This window comes from Aspergillus vadensis (assembly GCF_003184925.1).
Source record: "Aspergillus vadensis CBS 113365 unplaced genomic scaffold BO88scaffold_4, whole genome shotgun sequence".
Classification (NCBI taxonomy): Eukaryota; Fungi; Ascomycota; class Eurotiomycetes; order Eurotiales; family Aspergillaceae; genus Aspergillus; species Aspergillus vadensis.
The window spans coordinates 174,290-192,998 of NW_020292042.1; the positions used below are offsets into that span (position 1 = coordinate 174,290).

At 49.6% G+C, this 18,709-nt stretch overlaps 7 protein-coding genes across 7 annotated transcripts; 5 read left to right on the forward strand and 2 right to left on the reverse strand.

The window, feature by feature from the left end:
* Positions 1 to 90: 90 nt before the first annotated feature.
* BO88DRAFT_402289 (Ac45/VOA1 transmembrane domain-containing protein) lies at positions 91 to 1,504 on the forward strand. Its single transcript, XM_025706065.1, has 5 exons — positions 91 to 280; positions 345 to 643; positions 708 to 812; positions 867 to 1,085; positions 1,137 to 1,504. Exons 1-5 carry the CDS (start codon positions 186 to 188, stop codon positions 1,274 to 1,276), a joined length of 858 nt encoding a protein of 285 aa, XP_025565776.1. The 5' UTR covers positions 91 to 185; the 3' UTR covers positions 1,277 to 1,504.
* Positions 1,505 to 1,643: 139 nt separating this feature from the next.
* BO88DRAFT_402290 (uncharacterized protein) lies at positions 1,644 to 3,463 on the forward strand. Its single transcript, XM_025706066.1, has one exon. The coding sequence runs from the start codon at positions 2,046 to 2,048 to the stop codon at positions 3,102 to 3,104; it is 1,059 nt and encodes a 352-aa protein (XP_025565777.1). The 5' UTR covers positions 1,644 to 2,045; the 3' UTR covers positions 3,105 to 3,463.
* A 685-nt stretch (positions 3,464 to 4,148) lies between these two features.
* On the reverse strand, positions 4,149 to 5,705 carry BO88DRAFT_382527 (EXS domain-containing protein; the record flags this gene model as incomplete). Its single annotated transcript, XM_025704630.1, has 5 exons — positions 4,149 to 4,248; positions 4,320 to 4,633; positions 4,703 to 5,397; positions 5,494 to 5,543; positions 5,621 to 5,705. The coding sequence occupies 5 exons, from the start codon at positions 5,703 to 5,705 to the stop codon at positions 4,175 to 4,177; spliced, it is 1,218 nt and encodes a 405-aa protein (XP_025565778.1). The 3' UTR covers positions 4,149 to 4,174.
* A 552-nt stretch (positions 5,706 to 6,257) lies between these two features.
* pex10 (ubiquitin-protein ligase peroxin 10) lies at positions 6,258 to 7,745 on the forward strand. Its single transcript, XM_025706067.1, has one exon. The coding sequence runs from the start codon at positions 6,376 to 6,378 to the stop codon at positions 7,510 to 7,512; it is 1,137 nt and encodes a 378-aa protein (XP_025565779.1). The 5' UTR covers positions 6,258 to 6,375; the 3' UTR covers positions 7,513 to 7,745.
* Positions 7,746 to 7,891: 146 nt separating this feature from the next.
* On the reverse strand, positions 7,892 to 8,875 carry BO88DRAFT_333200 (3'-5' exonuclease; the record flags this gene model as incomplete). Its single annotated transcript, XM_025702754.1, has 2 exons — positions 7,892 to 8,070; positions 8,128 to 8,875. 2 exons carry the CDS (start codon positions 8,873 to 8,875, stop codon positions 7,892 to 7,894), a joined length of 927 nt encoding a protein of 308 aa, XP_025565780.1.
* Positions 8,876 to 9,872: 997 nt separating this feature from the next.
* Positions 9,873 to 10,628, forward strand: BO88DRAFT_485507 (RNA-binding protein LSM5; the record flags this gene model as incomplete). Its single annotated transcript, XM_025712348.1, has 6 exons — positions 9,873 to 9,897; positions 9,970 to 10,026; positions 10,093 to 10,131; positions 10,186 to 10,213; positions 10,323 to 10,386; positions 10,452 to 10,628. 6 exons carry the CDS (start codon positions 9,873 to 9,875, stop codon positions 10,488 to 10,490), a joined length of 252 nt encoding a protein of 83 aa, XP_025565781.1. The 3' UTR covers positions 10,491 to 10,628.
* A 5,394-nt stretch (positions 10,629 to 16,022) lies between these two features.
* On the forward strand, positions 16,023 to 18,647 carry BO88DRAFT_402296 (amino acid permease GAP1). The gene is made up of 3 exons (XM_025706068.1): positions 16,023 to 16,556; positions 16,630 to 17,047; positions 17,113 to 18,647. The coding sequence occupies exons 1-3, from the start codon at positions 16,280 to 16,282 to the stop codon at positions 18,173 to 18,175; spliced, it is 1,758 nt and encodes a 585-aa protein (XP_025565782.1). The 5' UTR covers positions 16,023 to 16,279; the 3' UTR covers positions 18,176 to 18,647.
* Positions 18,648 to 18,709: the final 62 nt, after the last annotated feature.

Consider the following 18,709-nt stretch of genomic DNA (forward strand, 5'->3'; position numbering starts at 1 on the left):
CCGCATTGCCAGAACGTCACGGCCGGGGACAAGTCGAGCTAAGCCGTGCCGGTGGTTGGCTCGACCGCCTCCGAGCCGTCGTCGGCCAATCCACCAGCCTGGCTCCAACATCATCATTCATTCCTCCCGGAGGTTCTCTAGATAGCCGTCCGCTCGTCTGATAGCTACCCCCCTATTACACCACCATGCGTTTGGGAACCTTTTCGCTGCTCGCTCTGGGAGCGACGACGGCGAACGCAATCCGCGACACCTCTCCCTTTTTCCTTGCATCGACCTCCCAGTATGCGTGACACTTACTCGATTGCGGGACTCCCATAGAATGTCCAGCTAACTAGCTTCTACAGGATCCCTTCTACGTCGGCACAGCTTCGGACTGCTCCCGCTATCTTAGAAGATCTGTCCACGGGGCTGAGTGGCTGCCCTTCCGACTACTATGTTATTGCTTCTCAGCCCGGTGTGCACAGCACCGACTTCGCTACTCGCCAGTCCGCACCGCGCCTCGGTGGGAAGATGACGGGGAAGGACAAGAACATCCGGACAAAGACAATTGTGAATGAAGTTGTGGGCGAGATCGAGGCGAAGGATGTCCAAAAGCTGCTCGAGAAGGAGTGCGGGGCTGAATCGACCGTGATCGACGCTTCCTGTAGGTGCTCACTTGTGACTGAGTGGTCGATAGATGAAGGACATGACTGACAGCAAATAATTAGCTGATTCTCACTCTGCCGACTTCGATGCGGAGTCCCGCATCATCGTTGTTGACTTGCCTGTCCTGCCTGCGGGACATGATCGGAAGAAGCAGCTTTCGAACAACGGTTGGTGCCCAAACATCTATACTACTTCCGGAGGGATACTTATTGTCTTTACAGATGGCTTGCTCTTCAACGTCATTGACCGCCTTCCGGAGTCCAAGGGCTACACGATCCTTTACGTCACCTCCCCAAGGGAACTTGAAGACGCTGGTTCCGATTTCTACCAAGCGGAACAGGATCCCCTTCACATGGACCTCAAGCGCGACTACTCTGCTCATGACAGTCAATCTTCGTCCAACAAGACGCTTTTCCAGGAATACCAATTCTTTACTCCAGGTATGTAGACCGAAATCAAGCCACCGCAAGACATAATCTGACCGTTAACAGGCATTTGGATGGGACTTCTCGCGACCCTGGTGTTCCTGATGATCTTCTATGTCGGACTGTCTGCTCTTTTGAGCTTGGAGGTTCCCTATGCAGCATTCGAGAAGGACACATCGGCCGCTGTGCAGAAGAAGCAGCAGTGATTAGCGGTTGTTCTTCCAGATTCGTGTCATTAGTCTTGCTTCTTCTTTGCATAACTTGCTATATTATGAATAGGCTGTATATCAGCGAAGCGGCGTTTGCTTATTTGTGGAATCTATCATATTGTACGAGTGAAAGTGGCACCCCACTAGGTATCGTTTGGGAGTCGAGGTCGATATCTAACCATCGAACATGATTGATGACGAATCCTAGAATGTCTCACATTAGAGTTAATAATTAAGGGAATGGCCCAATAGCCTGAACTTACCTCGCCGCTAAGAATAACTTGGGTATCACGTGGGCCATAGTGTGGAAGCCTCAGGCCGGCCGAGGATGGCACGGGGCAACCACCGCTTGGCTGTCAAAGACCTCGTCTTTGCTCGCTCTCTTTATGCCCATCGCTCGCTTTGGGGGTCCTCAAGCACGGATTAACCGCACAGCGGCTGTCGCTGTAGTCCCTCGTTTGGCTGTCTGCCCTACCTCGGTGATCACCGTCTTACCCTTGCATCCATCGCTTGTTGACCCTCTTGTTTTGGGTGGAGACCGATATTAAGTCCCGCCCGCCTGCCTGGAGACACCCGCTATCCATGCAATCAATCTACGACCAAAGACATCCGGTTCAGTTCTTGTTTTGCTGACGATTTCGGATTCCTCTTGACTATGAACTTGTGTCTCTTGTATTAACTCTAATCGCACCGGTCATTGCTGGTTCTACGAACTCTCGTTACCCCTCGATCTAATACTTTAGATACCTAGGAGTCTATATCAACCATGGTAGCCCTGTCGGTGGGCCTCTCAAGGGCCCGCCAGCCTTCATTCATCCTACTCCTATTGTTTATCATTGTCTTTGTCGCGCAAGTTTCAGTCGCTCAGGATTCCACTACAGACGACTCTACAACCACTGCCGCCACAACGGCGGACACATCTTCAACTACGGACTCTGCAACAACCTCGTCAGATGACAGTACTACCACTTCAGCTGCCACCACGACGGACTCATCGTCTAGCTCAACGACAGATGCTACGTCCACGTCAACTGACTCAAGCTCTTCTTCTTCCTCTTCCTCAAGCAGTGGCTACCCCATCGTCACTGTTCCCCCAACAGCCGATGCACCGTACATGCAGAAGTCGAAGATCCCCGAGGGGACTCTGTTCATCGTTGTCGGAGCTGTCCTTGGTGCTATTGGATTCGCTATTCTGGCCTGGCGCGCCCTCGTAGCCTGGTCAGTCAACCGTTCCGTTCGTCAAGCCGCCATGGTTCGGTCATCCGAAACCAAAGGACTGCTTCGCACCAAGAAGCGAAGATCTCGCTCCAGAAGATCAAGTTCCGGACCAGGTGTCACCTTCGAGAAGCCGGGTGGTGGAGGGCATCATCACCACCGTCACAGCCACCGACACCATAGGTCACCCTCCACAAAGACCCCCAGCTCCAACAGCGCGCTGTTCTTTTCGCCCACCGCCGGAATGCATCGCAGCAGCAGCAGTAACAGGCGGTCTGCCTATCTCCCTGCAGGCTACTACAACACCGGCAGTGCAGCGCCTCCTCGGACTCACGAAGCACGCTTCTCGGCGGCTGATCTACCAGGCATGGGACCGCAGTCGCAGGGTTATACGAGGGCCAAAACAGCCCCTAGCCCTCCTGAATCACCAGGCCTACCCCCAGCAGCCAACGAACAGGACACGACGCCCCGTCGTAGTGCCAGACGGTCCCGCGCAGAAGACCCATCTACCAGCAGCGTGAATCTTTCCTCTCCTCCTCAGGGTCGCACACCAAGCGCATATCTGGAAGATTTGTTCGATAACCACAATACGCCTCAGAACAGACATTGATATGACCTATCTATGCTGTTGTACGAGCGACGGTTTTTCATGTTGTTCTTTTCACCTCAATCCCATTATCTCCTTTGCCGTGTTGTATATTTCGCATTACTTTTCGTTATACAGATCTCTTATCTTTAACTTCTTTTCCTGCTCATATGTTTATTTACTGTACTGTATATTGCTCATGTCCCGTTTCAGTCATGTCAGCTAAGCCTTTTCACGATCAACGAGCATATATCTAGTGATTTATTCTTCTGCCTTCCTACCATTATCCAGTATATTTCTTATATTTCCTCCCTTCAGTTCGGCGTCCATGCTATCACTGTAACTACCTCCATTAGTAAAAGAAAAGCAAGCATCTTATCAATAATCACCATTAGTATTACCAATTAAGCGAGTGCACTGTCCACGACAGCCCCGATTATCATACCATCCAGCACTATGACCAACCCGCAGTCTTTCCTTAACCCCCAAACAGTACCAAAATGAGTGGTACTAGGTACCCCAGTAAATGATAAACGAGAAAGTTATTACAACGAAAGGAATGAAAGGACCCCGAAGAGAATGGTGAAAAGTAGGAGATAAAGAAATAAAAAAATAAGAAAAAGAGAAACAGACTCAGGATTTATACTATACGTTTTAGCGTATACGAAACAACACAAGAACTGCTCCGCAACACTCCCTTTCCCTTTGTTTCCTGCCCAATATAATATGATACAGACGCCTCTCCGCCTCCCAGTAGGAAAATGAAAAAAAGAAGAAAAGGGGAAAGTAAATATAGGTGTGTGTGTGTGTATAGAACAGACAAGTGTATAGTAAGAGGAACGGAACCAAGCCAATCCAAATCAAAGCAAGTTTGAAGAAGTGAACGGGCCGGATGGGCTCTAGACGCACCAATCCAAGCCAAGAAGAGAGGGAAGGCAGGAGAAAAGAGGCAGAAGGAAGAAAGATGTTCTTACATACGTAAACACAATAACGATGAATGCTGGCTACAATGTTGGATACACAAGAATCATGTCAGTTTATAGAGGAATGGGCGAGAAGCCTTGTCTAGAAAGATGCGGCATGGCTGTATAAGTTCAGTCTGCGTCCAATTTGCCGCCGAACTCGCCAAGGAGAATATCGTCGGGGGCAGGACCGCGGCTGTTTCGGACTGTTGTTGGGTGCCACGAGTCAGTTGAAGGTGCCACGGTAACGTGCTTGTGTGATGGATGGGTGACTTACTCCACTCGGCCTCGACGCGGAGGAAAACCCACATCCAGCGACGGGCGACCTCAGAGAACATGAGTACGAAAATTCCAAACTCGGTCTCGCTCATCCAGACAAATCCGGGCACGTATCTAGAGAGCCAGGAGAAACGGATGGCCAGATCAATGATGATCGCGAGGTAGTACTGTCGGTTGGCGAAATAGCGATGGCGGCGCAGTCCGTATGGGTGTTCGTGGCTGTGGCGTGCCGAAGAGAAGAGGGTCAAATCCCAATCCTTGGTGATATCCCAGTAGAAGGAGTATGCGGAGTTGATGAATGTAAAGAAAAACCTGTAACAGAGGAAGCGCGGTTAGGCAGGGCTATTTGCAGAAGGCAGGAAAGAGAAGTCGAGCACGTACAAGAGCCGTGAAAGGCTCATCTCACTGTAGCCGTAAAAGTCTAGAGGGTTGTAGTTCTTCAACTTGGCTGCCAGGATGATAACCGGGAACGCGGTGGCGTATTTCAGGGCGTTAGCCAAGTGCTGGCCACCCTGGCTGCCCGCGACTTGACTACGCTGGGTAGCCCGACGCACACGCAAGTATTCAATGAGACATTGACGAAGTCGAATGATACTGGGGAAAGCGATGATCAAGGGAACGACGTAATCGTTCGTGCGACACTTGCGGGTGGGTTTGGACGTGCTGGAGACGTCCGTGGTAAAGAACATGCAGAAGGTAACAACCAAGTCCGCGAGGACTCTAGAATAGCTTGTCAGAGCATCTGCCAGCAGAATATCCCCGAATTTGCCATCTTGTGCTTCCGCCAGACCTCCAAGACTGATGCGCTTCAGGGTCATGAAGAACCGATATCGGCCCGAGCGCGCGATCCGGTAGAAGGGCAGGATGAGAATAAACAGTCCTATGAAGAAGTATGATTGCGGAATGAATTCCACCGCTTCGACGCGTTCTGCGGAGCCATGGGTGGCGGGCCAGAAGATAAGGAGGGAGACGACGAGCGGGATAGTCAGGAGAGTGGCCAGCTGGTATGTCGAGGCATAATGCGGGCGTTGACTGGAGGATTGTCGAGCAGGATATTTAATAAGGGCAGGGACATCCTAAGAAGAAGCCAGTCAGCGAATGTCTATAACTATATAGACAAAAGAAGGTGGAGGCAAGGAGGATGAAGAGGGAGAGGGAGGGGCATCACCCACAATATTGGCCTTTAGGAGGTATTGCAGATTAGCACCCCAACCCCAGAAACCTATCGATAACGAAATGTCAGCCAAATGAAATGCCGGGGATTAGAGGAGGGGGCGATCATCCAAGGGGGTAGCATACCAGCCAGCAGTATCACCGCCACGCGATAGGGGAAGGGGAGGAAGAGACTGAAGCGATCCAATTGAGCATGTTGATCGACACCCATATTCCATTGAAGAGACGGCGGCGCCGGTAATTCAGCACCAGAGGGAGACCGAGAGGGAGGTTCGGAGTGACTCGAGAGAGGCTCGAGGCACGGAGCCAGTAGTGAAGAGTATGTAGCGACAGTGACTGATCAGGCGAAGGGGGGAGAGGGGGGTTGGAGGGGGGGAGATCAAGGAGCGACTCGGGGTGAGGTTTGACGACCACAAAGGGCACTCAAATCATGACCAGCGAAGCAGTTTAAGCAGCGGGAAGTGAAGAAGCTCAGGGACCGCCGGTTTCAGGTCGGCTTTCCACTTTCGACGGGGCCCAGCGGCTCCGCGCGGCTTTCCGGCCTGTAACGACGCGCACTTGTCCCGCTTTGGGTCTAGCCTGGCCTCTTTGGGACTTGACCCTTGACACGTGAGTTGAGTCATGTGATAGGGGTCACGTTGCGGTTGTCTAGAGCATCACGTGAGTATTACCGAGGCACTGGCGTTGCTCCTCCGCCTTTCGGGGATCCGCTGTTGCATGCCGGCGCTGCTATACAATCCCACGCGCCTTATCTCCCTCCGCTCTCTCTCCGTCTCTTCCTGCCATGATAGCTGTCTCAACGAGGGAATAGCTCTCTCCCATATTGTCTTCTCCTTCCCTCTTTTACTCACCACATCTCGCACTCTCCCACTTCCCTCACAATGGCCGACGAAGATCTCTCCCTAACTACCTCCGCTCCGACACCGTCCGTCTCTCCCTCGGCCCATTTCTACCCTTTCGCTACCTCCCCAGATATCATTCGGTCGCATGAAAAGGATGCTTTCATGACAGGGAGCTTGACAAGCCAAGCACACTCAATCGTTCGCTCTCTCCGCGGAGCTCGCTATGCACACACCCACTCCGATGCCATCAAACACCTAACTGAGATCCTCTACTTTGCCTTGACCACCTTCATCGGAAACCGAACCCTAGGTGAAGAATACTGCGACTTGGTCCAACTAGAAGACGACACCCTCCAACTCCCTTCCCTTCCCAGACGAGCCGGGTACATCCTCAGTAGTATCCTGCTGCCCTGGACACTGCAGCGAATTCTCCCCGCTTTCCGACAACGACTGCGATCGAAGCTGGAACGCAGTATCGCCCGACAACAACTCAAAGCATCTCAAGCCAAGAATGCAGCAGTGGAGCAAGCCAAGGATAACAAGTCGTCTAAGAAACCGTCATTCTTCACGAAGCTCCGGATCCAGAAATACATCCTCGAGCATCTGGACTCCATCACGTCGCTGTCACCCATATACGCCGTTAGCATCGCAACGTTCTATTTCACGGGCGCTTACTATCATCTCTCGAAGCGGTTCTCGGGCCTGCGGTATGTTTTCACGAAAAAGGTAGAGGAGGGTGAACAACGGGTTGGTTATGAGGTCCTGGGTGTGCTGCTTGTCTTGCAAATCGCTGTACAGGGCATCCTGCATATCAAGAAGGTCGGGGCCGACCTAGGACAGGAAAACGAAGATAGTGGACTTGAAGCGGAAGGTGGTATGAAACAGTATGGAAGTTCCTTGATACCGTCACTCGAAAACCCCTCCTCGCTTCCTCTCCTTCCAGCTTCTGCTGCCCGGTACGATTTCTCGGAAGACTCCCATGCGATCCCCTGGATTCCCGAAGGACAGCAGCGCAAATGTACGCTCTGTCTGGAATTGTTCAAAGATCCGAGTGTCACGACATGTGGGCATGTCTTTTGTTGGACGTGTGTGCGGGACTGGGTACGGGAGAAGCCGGAGTGCCCGCTTTGTCGACAGGAGGTGCTCTTGTCGAAAGTGCTGCCCTTGAGAGGATGATATTGATGGTTTTATGACTTTACAGCGCTGTTTATATACATGACTGACTGTATCATGCTTTCTTGTCTATAATTATACCCCATTCATTCTAGAGGCAATTATTTGGCAGTCTCGATTGTAAATGACTTGACTTTCTATTCAGTTTCTGATGAAAATGTTGTATATATTGATTCTAGCATGGGTATCATATCATGTTCTAGCTCTGAGATCTATATAGATCCAATATGCGAAGTTCATGGGCCTGAAATCTGGTTATTACAACCAGAGTATATATCAAGTCGCTCTATGTTTAAACCAGGTAGCAACCAACCTGTTTTCTCGCGGGAGTATGCATGTGCTGTGGAAACCACTGTATCGTCACTCTGTCTCAAGCAATCCACTAAGGCTTAACCACCTCGACATCATCCGGGACCGTCGTCGTGGTCGGCTCCTGCACAATACGAATAGGCAGATCCAAATCCGCATGAGCAGGTAAAGGAGGTCGGGGGTCGAGGGCCTTTCGCTTCGCATCCATAGTATCAAACAAGCAGATACAAGCATACGAATCGGATGCAGCATCTACACATACACTCGTTATTCATGTGTTAGTACCAGGCGTGGACGAATGAAACTTACATTGCACCTGACGATAGCTCAAAGAGACCGTCCAATCACTGCACCTCACATCTTCCGCTTTCTCCAATGGAAGCCCCAGATGCTCCTCCACCTGCTCACTGAGATTGACAGGTCGTTTGTTAATCAGTTTCGGGTTACTCTGGCAGTATTTGACCAGTTTATGAAGGTGGCTGAGCTCGAAGATCCCGTGCGCGTCGATCTTGAGGTACTTGCGGAGACGCGTGCAGTCTGCTTTGATTGATACTCCAAGCTTCGTAATGTCTGGGGACTCAATGATTTGTTTGAGAGTTGGTGGGACGAGGTCGCTGAGTTTTCTGCCTGGCCTGAAGAGGGCGACGTGGAAGAGGGCAATTCGCTCCCTGTTTGCGACTTGGATTAGGGATACGTTGTCTTGAATGCTGTTCCAGGCGGAGGCCTGCGCTTTCCATTCCATGTCGAAGCCGAGGGTCTTGTCGTTTAGGAAGAGTTGCGCGACGTCTTCGCTGCTTTTGAGTGTTTTGCAGTAATGGACGATGATGTTCTTGCCTTCGGGGCTTTTGAGCATGGTGTGGCTCCAGAACTTGGGTGTTGGGGGGTCCTCGGCGGGTGTGAGGACTGGTTTTGACTCTCCTGCTGGGTGGTTTTCTGGGGCAGATTCGTCTATGTCATTGTTGCTTGCGCTCAGGGTTTCTGACTTGGCTAGTAATACTGGTGATTCTGGTGTCTGGAGTTCTCCGACGTCCTTACTGTCGATTATATGCTCAATCATGGGTCGCGGGACTGTATTCGAGCTATAACATCTTTTTTGTGCTGGAAATGGATAGGTTATAGGTCTGTAGCTATGAGAAACGACATGTTGGCGACCTGTATATGGGGAGGTCTGATTGCAAGGTATCGTGTCGCTGGCCTGTGAAGGCTGGGGTTTAAGTTCGCAGGACCGACTGTCGATCCTGAATGAAAGATGCCTTGTTCCAGGTAGGCTCTGTAAGGCAGGTCTCTTATCCATGCTCAAGCTGGAACGTGGAAAGCAGCTGCTTCTGTTTAGAGCAGAATACAGCCTGTTTATTGAGCCATTCAGCGTCATATGCTGAATCAAGGCGCACGGCCTGCGCAGCGACCTTGAGAGAGTGGCTGTTATGGCAGCCTGATTCTGCGGAGTGCGTATGCACGTATAGACACTGATAGAGCTAGTACATATATAAGCATTTGTTCGGTCATGAAATGGGGTAGAAATACCAAGACATAGCTGCTTCACGGAGACCCATAGTAGACCAAATCGAGAGAACTAATAAAGTGACGCTTGCCGCCGGCTTCTATCACCGCCACCGGTCTTTATAAATCGCGTCAAGTCTCACAAGTCACGCAAAGCACGCTGACTGAAAGAAGTCCATAATACGAATATAGAAATATAACAATCTGCTCAATTAATACATCATGTTGGATTCCAGCAGCCTTGAAACCGACACAGCGACAGGGCGTACCTGAAAATCACCCCGATGAAGCGGAGCGGGATTGTAGATCTGATTGGGGGAGGCCATCCGGGCCGGATAAACTCTGCCACCGGGGCCCGCCAAGATTGTGTGGATGGAATCATTCCAGCATCCGTTCGTCAGTCCGCCCGCTTCATTTTCTATATTGAATCTAGGCAAGGGGCTCCTGTTTCCACCTAGAAGAGAACTAGTAAGTCGTCTATGGATATAGATTTTATGTCTCGAAGGATATATGCTGAGTTGAAAGTAGCTGCTTAATAACCTAATCATTCCGCAATGGCGTCACAACTTCTTCCTCTTGGTAATTGACCCTGTCAGAAGCCATGTATACATGGCGTATTCGTGATGATCTGCTTATTAACATGTGCGACAGAATTGATCGACAAGTGTGTCGGATCCAGGATATGGGTTATCATGAAGAACGACAAAGGTCTGCATGAACATCTCCCTGCGGGGGAGGGGCAGACGATAAGCTAGATAGCTAATATGCATTCAGAATTCGCCGGGACGCTGCTTGGATTCGATGACTACGTCAGTAAGTATTTCTCCTGTCGTTCGTGTACGATGTGCGTGAGCTGACCTGCTGCAGACATGGTCTTGGAGGACGTGACTGAATTGTAAGTCCCCGCATCTGCTATCTGGATGGAAATCTCCTATCTCTGGGGCTCTTCTTTCTTAGCCATTATACTATGTGTGAAGCAAGAAATCTGACTAAACATGCGACAGCGATTACTCCGGCTCTCAAGTGAAGCTTCCCAAGATTCTGTTGAACGGAAACAATGTCTGCATGGTATGTTTGCAGTCATACCCCTGTGTTACTGATTCTGCTCCAGACTGACACTAGTTATTATTCAGTTGATCCCCGGTGGTGAGGGACCCGTCGGTAGCTCTTAGGTCATGATATCCACGATTCTTCTTCTTTGATATGTCAAAATGGTAATAGAATGAACGCTCATGATTGAGATAGACAGTAGTAATGATGGAGTTTACTTCTGACACTGAACCTTTGGCCAGTAAGGTGTTGAAATCTACAGATGCAAAGTTGTTTCAACATAACGTAGTAGTTTTTATCATACATTCTCTCTGAAATCGAGCTGTTGCTACTGTTCCAGCATTACACATCACGTGGAAGAAGCATAACTCCATTCAAATTCATTCATATATCGCCACATATTACCATACTTACACTCCGAGACTACATGCTCAGGCACAGCCCTATGCAACATAGCCTATGCTGCAAGTAGTCTCACGCAGGTACCGGTCAGGAGTGCCTGGACCAAACACCGAATATATCATCGTGCAGGGGTCAATGGAAAAGAAACACATACTAGTACGCATAATTATCAGACTACCACCTAAAGAAATCGCATGCCCCATACTACTCCTACTACAGAATGAACATCTTCTAGTAAGGAACAAGCGCACAAGTAGAACTCCTATTCATTATATCCCATATAGAATACACCCTCACGACAGCTTTCCTATCTGGAACAACGGCGTATCAAAACTGCTGTGTAGCAACGAGTATGCAATATGATATAAATCTGTACAACATGTGCCAATTCACTAGGTATCTACTGTAAATAACAGGCTAGCAGTAGTGACGTAAACAACTTGCCGAAGGGCAAGAAACTTCAAGTGAAGTAGCAGCTCTAAACCTAAATATGCCGCGGTACTTTTTCTCTTACCTGCGTAGCAAATAACAGCCACCTGATTAGCTATTCAATAGTAGATGGAATGAATAGTAGTACCTAAATAGGCATTATACTCGACCTAGTTCACTCCCTCTTTACTAACTTCCAGAATGTATCCCTCCAAACCCAAACCCCAACCGACTCCAACCCCACAATCCCAAATCAAACCCGCCAACGTCGCATCAAACCCAACCTACCAACCTAAATAGACTACCCCAGACTTTCCCCAACCCGCAGACCCAAACCTGTCAGATAAAAGTCGGGGTAACATACATACATAATCTTACATGGAACATGACAGGTAGATAATTGCGGGGTTGAAGACTGAAGACTGAAGAAAGCGGGAATGAAAATGAATCTGTTATGTAACAGAATCCCTTCCCCGCAAAATTGAGAAACTAATAAAAGTGGGCGGTGTCAGTCAGCTGAGAAGTTTATACCTACCTACTTACTACTTACATACAACGTATGTAGTACTAAAGTTGTCGGACTTATTCGAGATGGATTTGAGCCGTGGTTTGATTAGTTCTGTGTGTTGATGTTACGTAGTTTATACTACTTTTCTTAACCTTTTTCTTGCTTTTGATTTTTGCTTTTTGCTTTTTTGAGGTGTAAATTATGGGGTGTTTCGTTTAGTGCCGGATGGATGGATGGGGGTCGTGGTTTGCGGGGTTTTGGGGGGCTTCTTGCTTGGTTCTGCCGAGGTACGGGATACTTACTACTACGTACTACTCATTGTGTCGGTACTTTGATAAGTTTTGAGTGGGACTTTGGTGTATGCATCTTACTTATTAGTATGCCTATGTCAATAATGGTTAATTCTAGATGCATTCGTATAGTTATGCGGCGTGATTATGCCCCTGGATAACAGCCTACACAGTGGTAATAGCTGCATCAATATCTGGCTGGATTCGCTGCCCGTGCAGTAAGGGGCATTTTCAAAACAACAGAGTAAAGCGCATAGACCTAGTCTAGAGCTAGCACAGCCTGATTCTATTCTTCGATCAGTAATTCGAACGTTGACCTCGGTATCAGCGCTAGGCTCCATTCCAGCTAGCTGGCTCTGTCTCCAGTAAGCTCTTCCTGCACGTAACCGGACCGGTCGCACAGCTGGGCAACCCCAGCGCTTCATTTGCTGGCAGCTGCATGTCGCTTGACCAAACAAAACGTTGTAGATCTTTTGCTCGGACTGGCGCCACCGGGCCGGTGTGTGAGTACACAGTACTTCTGGGCGGAGACACAGATTGTTCGTGCTAGTAGTGGAGATTCTCCGTTTCTTTACAGGTGCTGATATGCATATTCTTGGATGATACTTTGTACTCATTTCTCGAGTCGCTTCAGCTGACTATGAAGATGTGCTGCGGTTTTTGCTTTTCCTAGCCTTGCGGATGAACACGCTGATCATGTATCCTTCCCACTCTGAACAGCCCACAACTCTGAGAAGGGGGTTTCCGCAGTATAACACACCCTACTATGAAACTACCATGGCAGGGCTGCATGTCGGAGCATTCGCAGCAACCAGAGCGATAGCTCAAACGGAGCGGCGGCCCAGGCGTCAGGCTACCACATGCAGCTTCGAAGCACAGTAGCACCACATCTCACATGGCCACATGGGACACACGGCTGTACTTTGCCCGAAGCTATCCCCGATATTGCCATCGGTGTCTGACATGTCATGTGAAGAAGTGAGCCATAGATTGATTCTCTCTGTCCCTGTGGAATGGATGGCACCACCCACTCAAGAGGCAAAATCAACGAACAAAAGTAAAAGAAGCTCCACAAGAGGCAAATAAACAAACCCCCTGGCGTAAAAAGGAAGACCTGACTACGAACCACGGATGGGGCTTAGTTATACGAGCCGGCGATATCCGACCTTGCCACTAATTAGTAGACTAGAATCCTGATTGAAGGACTTCGTAGGCAAAAAGAATAGACTAAGCAGCAACTCGGACATTCTGATTCAACGTTCCTCGAGGGAGGAGGCGTGGGCTTAGCCTTGCAGGACTCGTCGGGCTATCGCGCCGAAAGAAACTCCAACTGGCTTCTATCGGTCTTCCATGGGTTCAGTTCCTCTTCCCATGCTACCCTAGCAGGGACGCGACGGGGCGAACGAACGGGTGGTGGTTGTGTAGTGCAAAAGCTTAGAGGCCCGATCGATCAGGAGAACCCGAAGCCAAATGACAGGACGACGTTCCAGAATTCAGCCAGGTTTGGAATAAGCAAGGGGTGGTAGCCAGTCATATTTTCTAACCGGACGTTCCTTCGGGATCCTTGAGGAACAGGAATACAAAGTATCATGATGTGGGAAAAAATAAGAGAAAAGTTGGTAAAGGGTGGCAAGAGGTGGCACAACTAGTAGTTCCTGTAGTTGTCTTTGCTTCGTTGAGGTGTGCGAGATGAAGTCCTGGGTAATAACTACTACTACTGTCAGTGGCTCTGTATATTTCGTTACCCTGTTCTTAATTTGCGCCATCATGACACAGGCATTGGAAGTGATGTACCTGAGCGCGGCTGTATAACATAGTGTCTCTAAATGGATATTGCACTTGCTGATCACGTAGGGAGTAGCGACGGACAACGACGGAGTAGACTACCATTAGGGAGGCTATTGGGGGAGTGGATAATGTCTTGATAGGCAGTAAATGAACTCATCGAACCGACCGCAACGAGGGCTTATCAACATCCCTGCATGCGCGGCCTGATTGGTCCCAACCCCGGCCGCGTCAATTCTGTGGGTGCGGAGATGATTTAGTTTTGGCCTACGCCTGCCAGCCCGTTATGTACTCTTCCTTCTAGTACTTTGAAGGGCTCTCTTAATTTTCGCAGGGCCCCTTTTCGTACTACAAGAAGAAGAGGGGTTGGGGTATTTTCTAGGAGGTCTAATTCACCTTAGTCGAAGCATATGTTGCAGGAGAGTTCGTAGTAGTAGTGTAGATAATTTCCCCTGTAGGTTACGCGTTAGCTTAGATAGTACTAGTAAGGACTAACTTGTCACAATTCGGGCAGAGGCGGGACACGTGGATTATGATAGGCGGCAGCGGACGGATTCCTACTGTGGGATAATACGAGATGCTAAGAGGATAGACTACTACCTTCCATGCAGTGTACATGGATGCCAAGCACGAATCTGATACTTAGGAGCAGAGTAGCGCAATTATGGATAAAATGAAAAGTGAATAGAAGCAAAGATTGACTACGAATTATTATTATGTACGTGATTTTGGCCCCCGACGAGACACTACCAGGGAGGTGCCATGATAATAAGATAAGTAAGGTAGCGAGACGGTTAGCTGGGGAAGAAGCAGAGATAAGGTGAGGTACAAAGTGACACTACTATGACCACCGGAGATAAGGGTGGATTTGTTTGGGGCGGGTCTCCACCCCAGAACGGAACCCTGGGGTCCATGGACCGCAGGAAGCCAAGATAGCCCGATAGATAGCAGATAGCAGTCCTACTGGGTATCACCACATCCCTGAAACTCAGCTCATACACAGGATTAGTATGGTTATGAGCCATGAACCATGAACCATGATGGCAGGAAAAGAATACCCATCTCCTGCTTTGTCGCTCTGGAATCACACGATTAACCTACTGGGTAGTAGACAGTGGTATTGGTTCGGAAATAAACGAGCTCAGTGGCGTGGAAACCTTAAATCATGAAAATGCTACCTTCTTCCGTCACTGATGATGAGGTGATTTCAATTCCATTATTATTTCCCCGGGTCAGGCTGGATTTCCTCGTCAGTGTCTGCTGTATGACTGCATTGTGCGCCATCAGTCAACTTGGAGTAGATGATGAAAACACTGCTTCATCGTTTTACATCACTTTATTCCCTTTTACAACTGAATAATTAAATTCTCTTGGACAGAATAGCAGTAGTTATTTTCTATGGATAAAATCTAAGTGGATCTAGAAGGGGTTACAACGTGCCCATCGTAAGACGCAGTGCCGGGAGCCTAAAGCAGAGTGGAGGAGAGGAGAGGACTCAGAGGGTGGCTTGGTCGTGCTTATCAGTGGCAGTAGTGAATCCCCCGATAACCAGTTATCTTGGGAGGCGTTTAGTTGGTGTAGGGTGTAATAATCATCCCTAAAGCAAAGAGTAACAGTTAATAATACCTTGCAGAACCACCAATCAGATCCAGTGAGAATCTTATTTTGCTCTTAATCAATTAACGAGGTGGTACTCGAGGGATCCCCCGGGGCCATGGTCAACTTGGACGCTCTCACCGATTGGTTCCCCCTCTATTTGTCGCGCAACCACCAGTTTAGCCTTTTTTCCCCATAGTAGTAAAAAGTAAAGTACTACTCCAAAACTAGCCAGAGCGCATCCGGCTACTCATGGGCCCAGCTCGAGTCGCAGCAGACCTACATTTGCCTCCACTATCCTGCGGCCTTCCTGCCCATTTAGCTCGGCCACATGGATTGGTGGCCGATATCAGGCCCGCAACTGGAGCCTGCTGAGCTTGTTCAGTGGTTCTTCCCACCTCTCGTGGATCGGGGCCGTAATTACTCCCATGGGTGGATTGGAACTGTCGGGGATTACTGCTGTGACCTATATCGTCCGGTTCTTATTTAAATAATAATAAAAAAAACCCCTGCATCCTGACCAGCAATAATTAATGTCTCAGGGAATTTTCCATTTCCCGGGTTCCGCTTCTCTACGGAAAAGAAATAAGTAACTCCTGTCGCCCATTTTCCTCAAGAGGTGCTCATAGTATTCCCTTAAGGCCCTCCCCTCCTTGTCTTTACTATCTTGGGAAGCGAGATACCCTTCACTTGCACGGGCTGCAAACAACGCACTCACCATCTTTGGAGTTCCCCTCCTCTTCCCTACCTCACTCCCCTACCTCACTCTCTCACCTTTTCCTCACCCCGCCCGTTAGTTTTCCTGAGGTTTCTGAACTGGCTTTGGTGAACACCTTGTTCTTTCTTCATTCCGTCGTGAATCGTTGCATTTCTTCGCAATCTGCATCACACCTCTTCAGCCATGGAGAAGGATTTCATTGAACCCAAGTCGGAGCCCTCGTTCGGCGATGCTCCTCCTCTCTACGGCGAATCTGAAGCAACCAAAGGCAGCTTTGGCCAGCGGTTTATCGACAGTTTCAAGAGAGATCCTAATGCTCATGCCTCGTCGCACCCTGAACCTGGTCACGATGGCAAGACCTTCGATATCGAGAATGCCGCTCAGAACACTGCTAGTTCACCACTGGCACGCAAGCTCAAAGGTCGCCACCTTCAGATGATCGCGATTGGTGGTTCAATTGGTATGCATGGTCCCTTGATGCCGACGCTCACGCCATCCGGACTTCGTCCTTGCTGACTGCATCTGCGCTTTAGGTACTGGTCTCTTTGTCGGATCTGGAAGTGTCCTGGCGGCCGGTGGCCCAGCCTCGGTCCTGATCGCATATGCTTTGATCGGCTGCATGCTTTACTGCACTGTGCACGCGCTGGGTGAAATGGCCGTTCTCTTCCCTGTCGCTGGTTCGTTTTCGCATTATTCTACTCGCTTTATCGATCCCGCTTGGGGTTTCGCCATGGGTTGGAATTACCTGCTGCAGTGGCTCGTGACTCTACCCACCGAAATTGTCGCCGCCTCGTTGACTGTCGGCTACTGGGAGTCGGGCATTTCGAATGCTGCCTGGGTCGCTATTTTTTGGACGGTTATTGTGTGCATCAACATGTTTGGTGTAAAGGGTTATGGTGAAGCAGAGTTTGTGTTTTCCATCATCAAGGTCACCGCCGTAGTTGGCTTCATGTGAGTCTATTGGATCTGCCCCCTCAAACATTAGTATGCGATGAGGGCTGACTAACCTCATACAGCATTCTCGGTATCATCCTGACTTGTGGCGGTGGGCCCCATGGTGGATACATTGGTGGAAGATACTGGCACAATCCAGGTGCCTTCCACAATGGGTTCAAGGGTCTTTGCAGTGTTTTTGTGAATGCTGCATTTGCGTTTGCTGGTACGGAGCTGGTTGGCCTTGCCGCCGCAGAGACCGCTAATCCTAGAAAATCGCTTCCGACCGCCGTCAAGCAGGTGTTCTGGCGTATCACCCTCTTCTACATTGTGTCTCTTACCTTGGTCGGCCTCCTCGTCCCCTACAATGATTCTCGACTCCTCGATGCCTCGTCTAGCGCCGATGCCAAAGCCTCCCCGTTCGTCATCTCCATTGTGAACGCGGGAATTTCTGGACTGCCTTCTGTGATGAACGTTGTCATCATGATTGCTGTTCTCTCCGTCGGCAATGCAGCTGTCTACGGCTCTTCTAGAACCCTGGCGGCCCTGGCTGAGCAAGGTCAGGCCCCGCGATTTTTTGCCTACATCGATCGCAAGGGCCGTCCTCTTCCGGCTCTCATCGTTGCCTCGGCGTTCGGTTTGCTTGGATTCCTGGCCGCTTCCGATAAGGAGAGTGAAGCCTTCACATGGATGATGGCCATCTCGGGTCTCTCCTCCATCTTCACCTGGGGGTCAATCTGCCTGTGCCACATTCGCTTCCGTCGCGCCTGGAAATTGCAAGGGCACAGCCTCGACGAGCTGGCTTTCACATCCCAGCCTGGTGTGATTGGTTCCTGGATTGGACTCATCTTCAACTGCCTCGTTCTGATTGCTCAGTTCTGGGTTGGCTTTGCACCCACCGGATATGCTGACATGTCGGCTTCGGCATTGGTTTCCAACTTCTTCTCCGACTACCTTGCTGCGCCCGTCGTGTTGGCCTTCTACATCCCCTACAAGATTTGGTTCAGGACCCCCTTCATCCGGGCCAAGGACATGGATCTCCACACTGGTCGTCGCGATCTCGATATCCAAGCGCTCATCGAAGAAGAAAGAGCAGAACAGGCGGCCTGGCCAGCGTGGAAGAAGGTGTGGAAATTCTTCTGCTAAAGCTGGGTTGGGTCACATTTCAACGGTGTTAAGGCTTGTTTCATGCTTGGGCTGCGGTTTTTTCCATCAAATTCCCCTTTTGCACTTGAATAATGTATTATCATGATCATGCCTCCCTCTTCAGTCCATGTTCATAAAGTAGCATATTGATCAGCGCTGAGCCGATGCATCGGGATGGCGAATGAATGTTCTTCACTAAATGAGAAAATGTACTCGACGAAGGCTGTCGTCATAATCCAAAACTGAACGAAAGTATGTTGACAATGAACGAATTGAGATCAACTGTATGGACTTCCGTGTTTAGATGTAAATGATTCAGACCCTAAGAATAGAAGCATGTCAACTGCGTGGTGCCAAAAAAGCAACATGACAGTAGCTGTTCGGCAATGCCGTGTTTTGGATCTGGTGCTGGCCAGTCTCCGGGCTTGGCGTGTTTGCATCTGGAGAACAACAACCACCAGTCAGCAGCGACCAACTCCAGCCACGTAATTAATACCTTACTTGAAGTATTGACAGCGTCTCTAGTACGCTGTC

Excerpts from the sequence above, each read along its gene's own strand:
- pex10 (XM_025706067.1), top strand. The coding sequence starts at position 6,376 with ATGGCCGACGAAGATCTCTCCCTAACTACCTCCGCTCCGACACCGTCC.
- BO88DRAFT_402290 (XM_025706066.1), top strand. The coding sequence starts at position 2,046 with ATGGTAGCCCTGTCGGTGGGCCTCTCAAGGGCCCGCCAGCCTTCATTC.
- BO88DRAFT_402296 (XM_025706068.1), top strand. The coding sequence starts at position 16,280 with ATGGAGAAGGATTTCATTGAACCCAAGTCGGAGCCCTCGTTCGGCGAT. Across the intron at positions 16,557-16,629 it reads CGCGATTGGTGGTTCAATTG|GTACTGGTCTCTTTGTCGGA; the intron begins GTATGCATGGTC and ends TCTGCGCTTTAG. Across the intron at positions 17,048-17,112 it reads ACCGCCGTAGTTGGCTTCAT|CATTCTCGGTATCATCCTGA; the intron begins GTGAGTCTATTG and ends AACCTCATACAG.
- BO88DRAFT_402289 (XM_025706065.1), top strand. The coding sequence starts at position 186 with ATGCGTTTGGGAACCTTTTCGCTGCTCGCTCTGGGAGCGACGACGGCG. Across the intron at positions 281-344 it reads TTCCTTGCATCGACCTCCCA|GATCCCTTCTACGTCGGCAC; the intron begins GTATGCGTGACA and ends TAGCTTCTACAG. Across the intron at positions 813-866 it reads GAAGCAGCTTTCGAACAACG|ATGGCTTGCTCTTCAACGTC; the intron begins GTTGGTGCCCAA and ends TTGTCTTTACAG.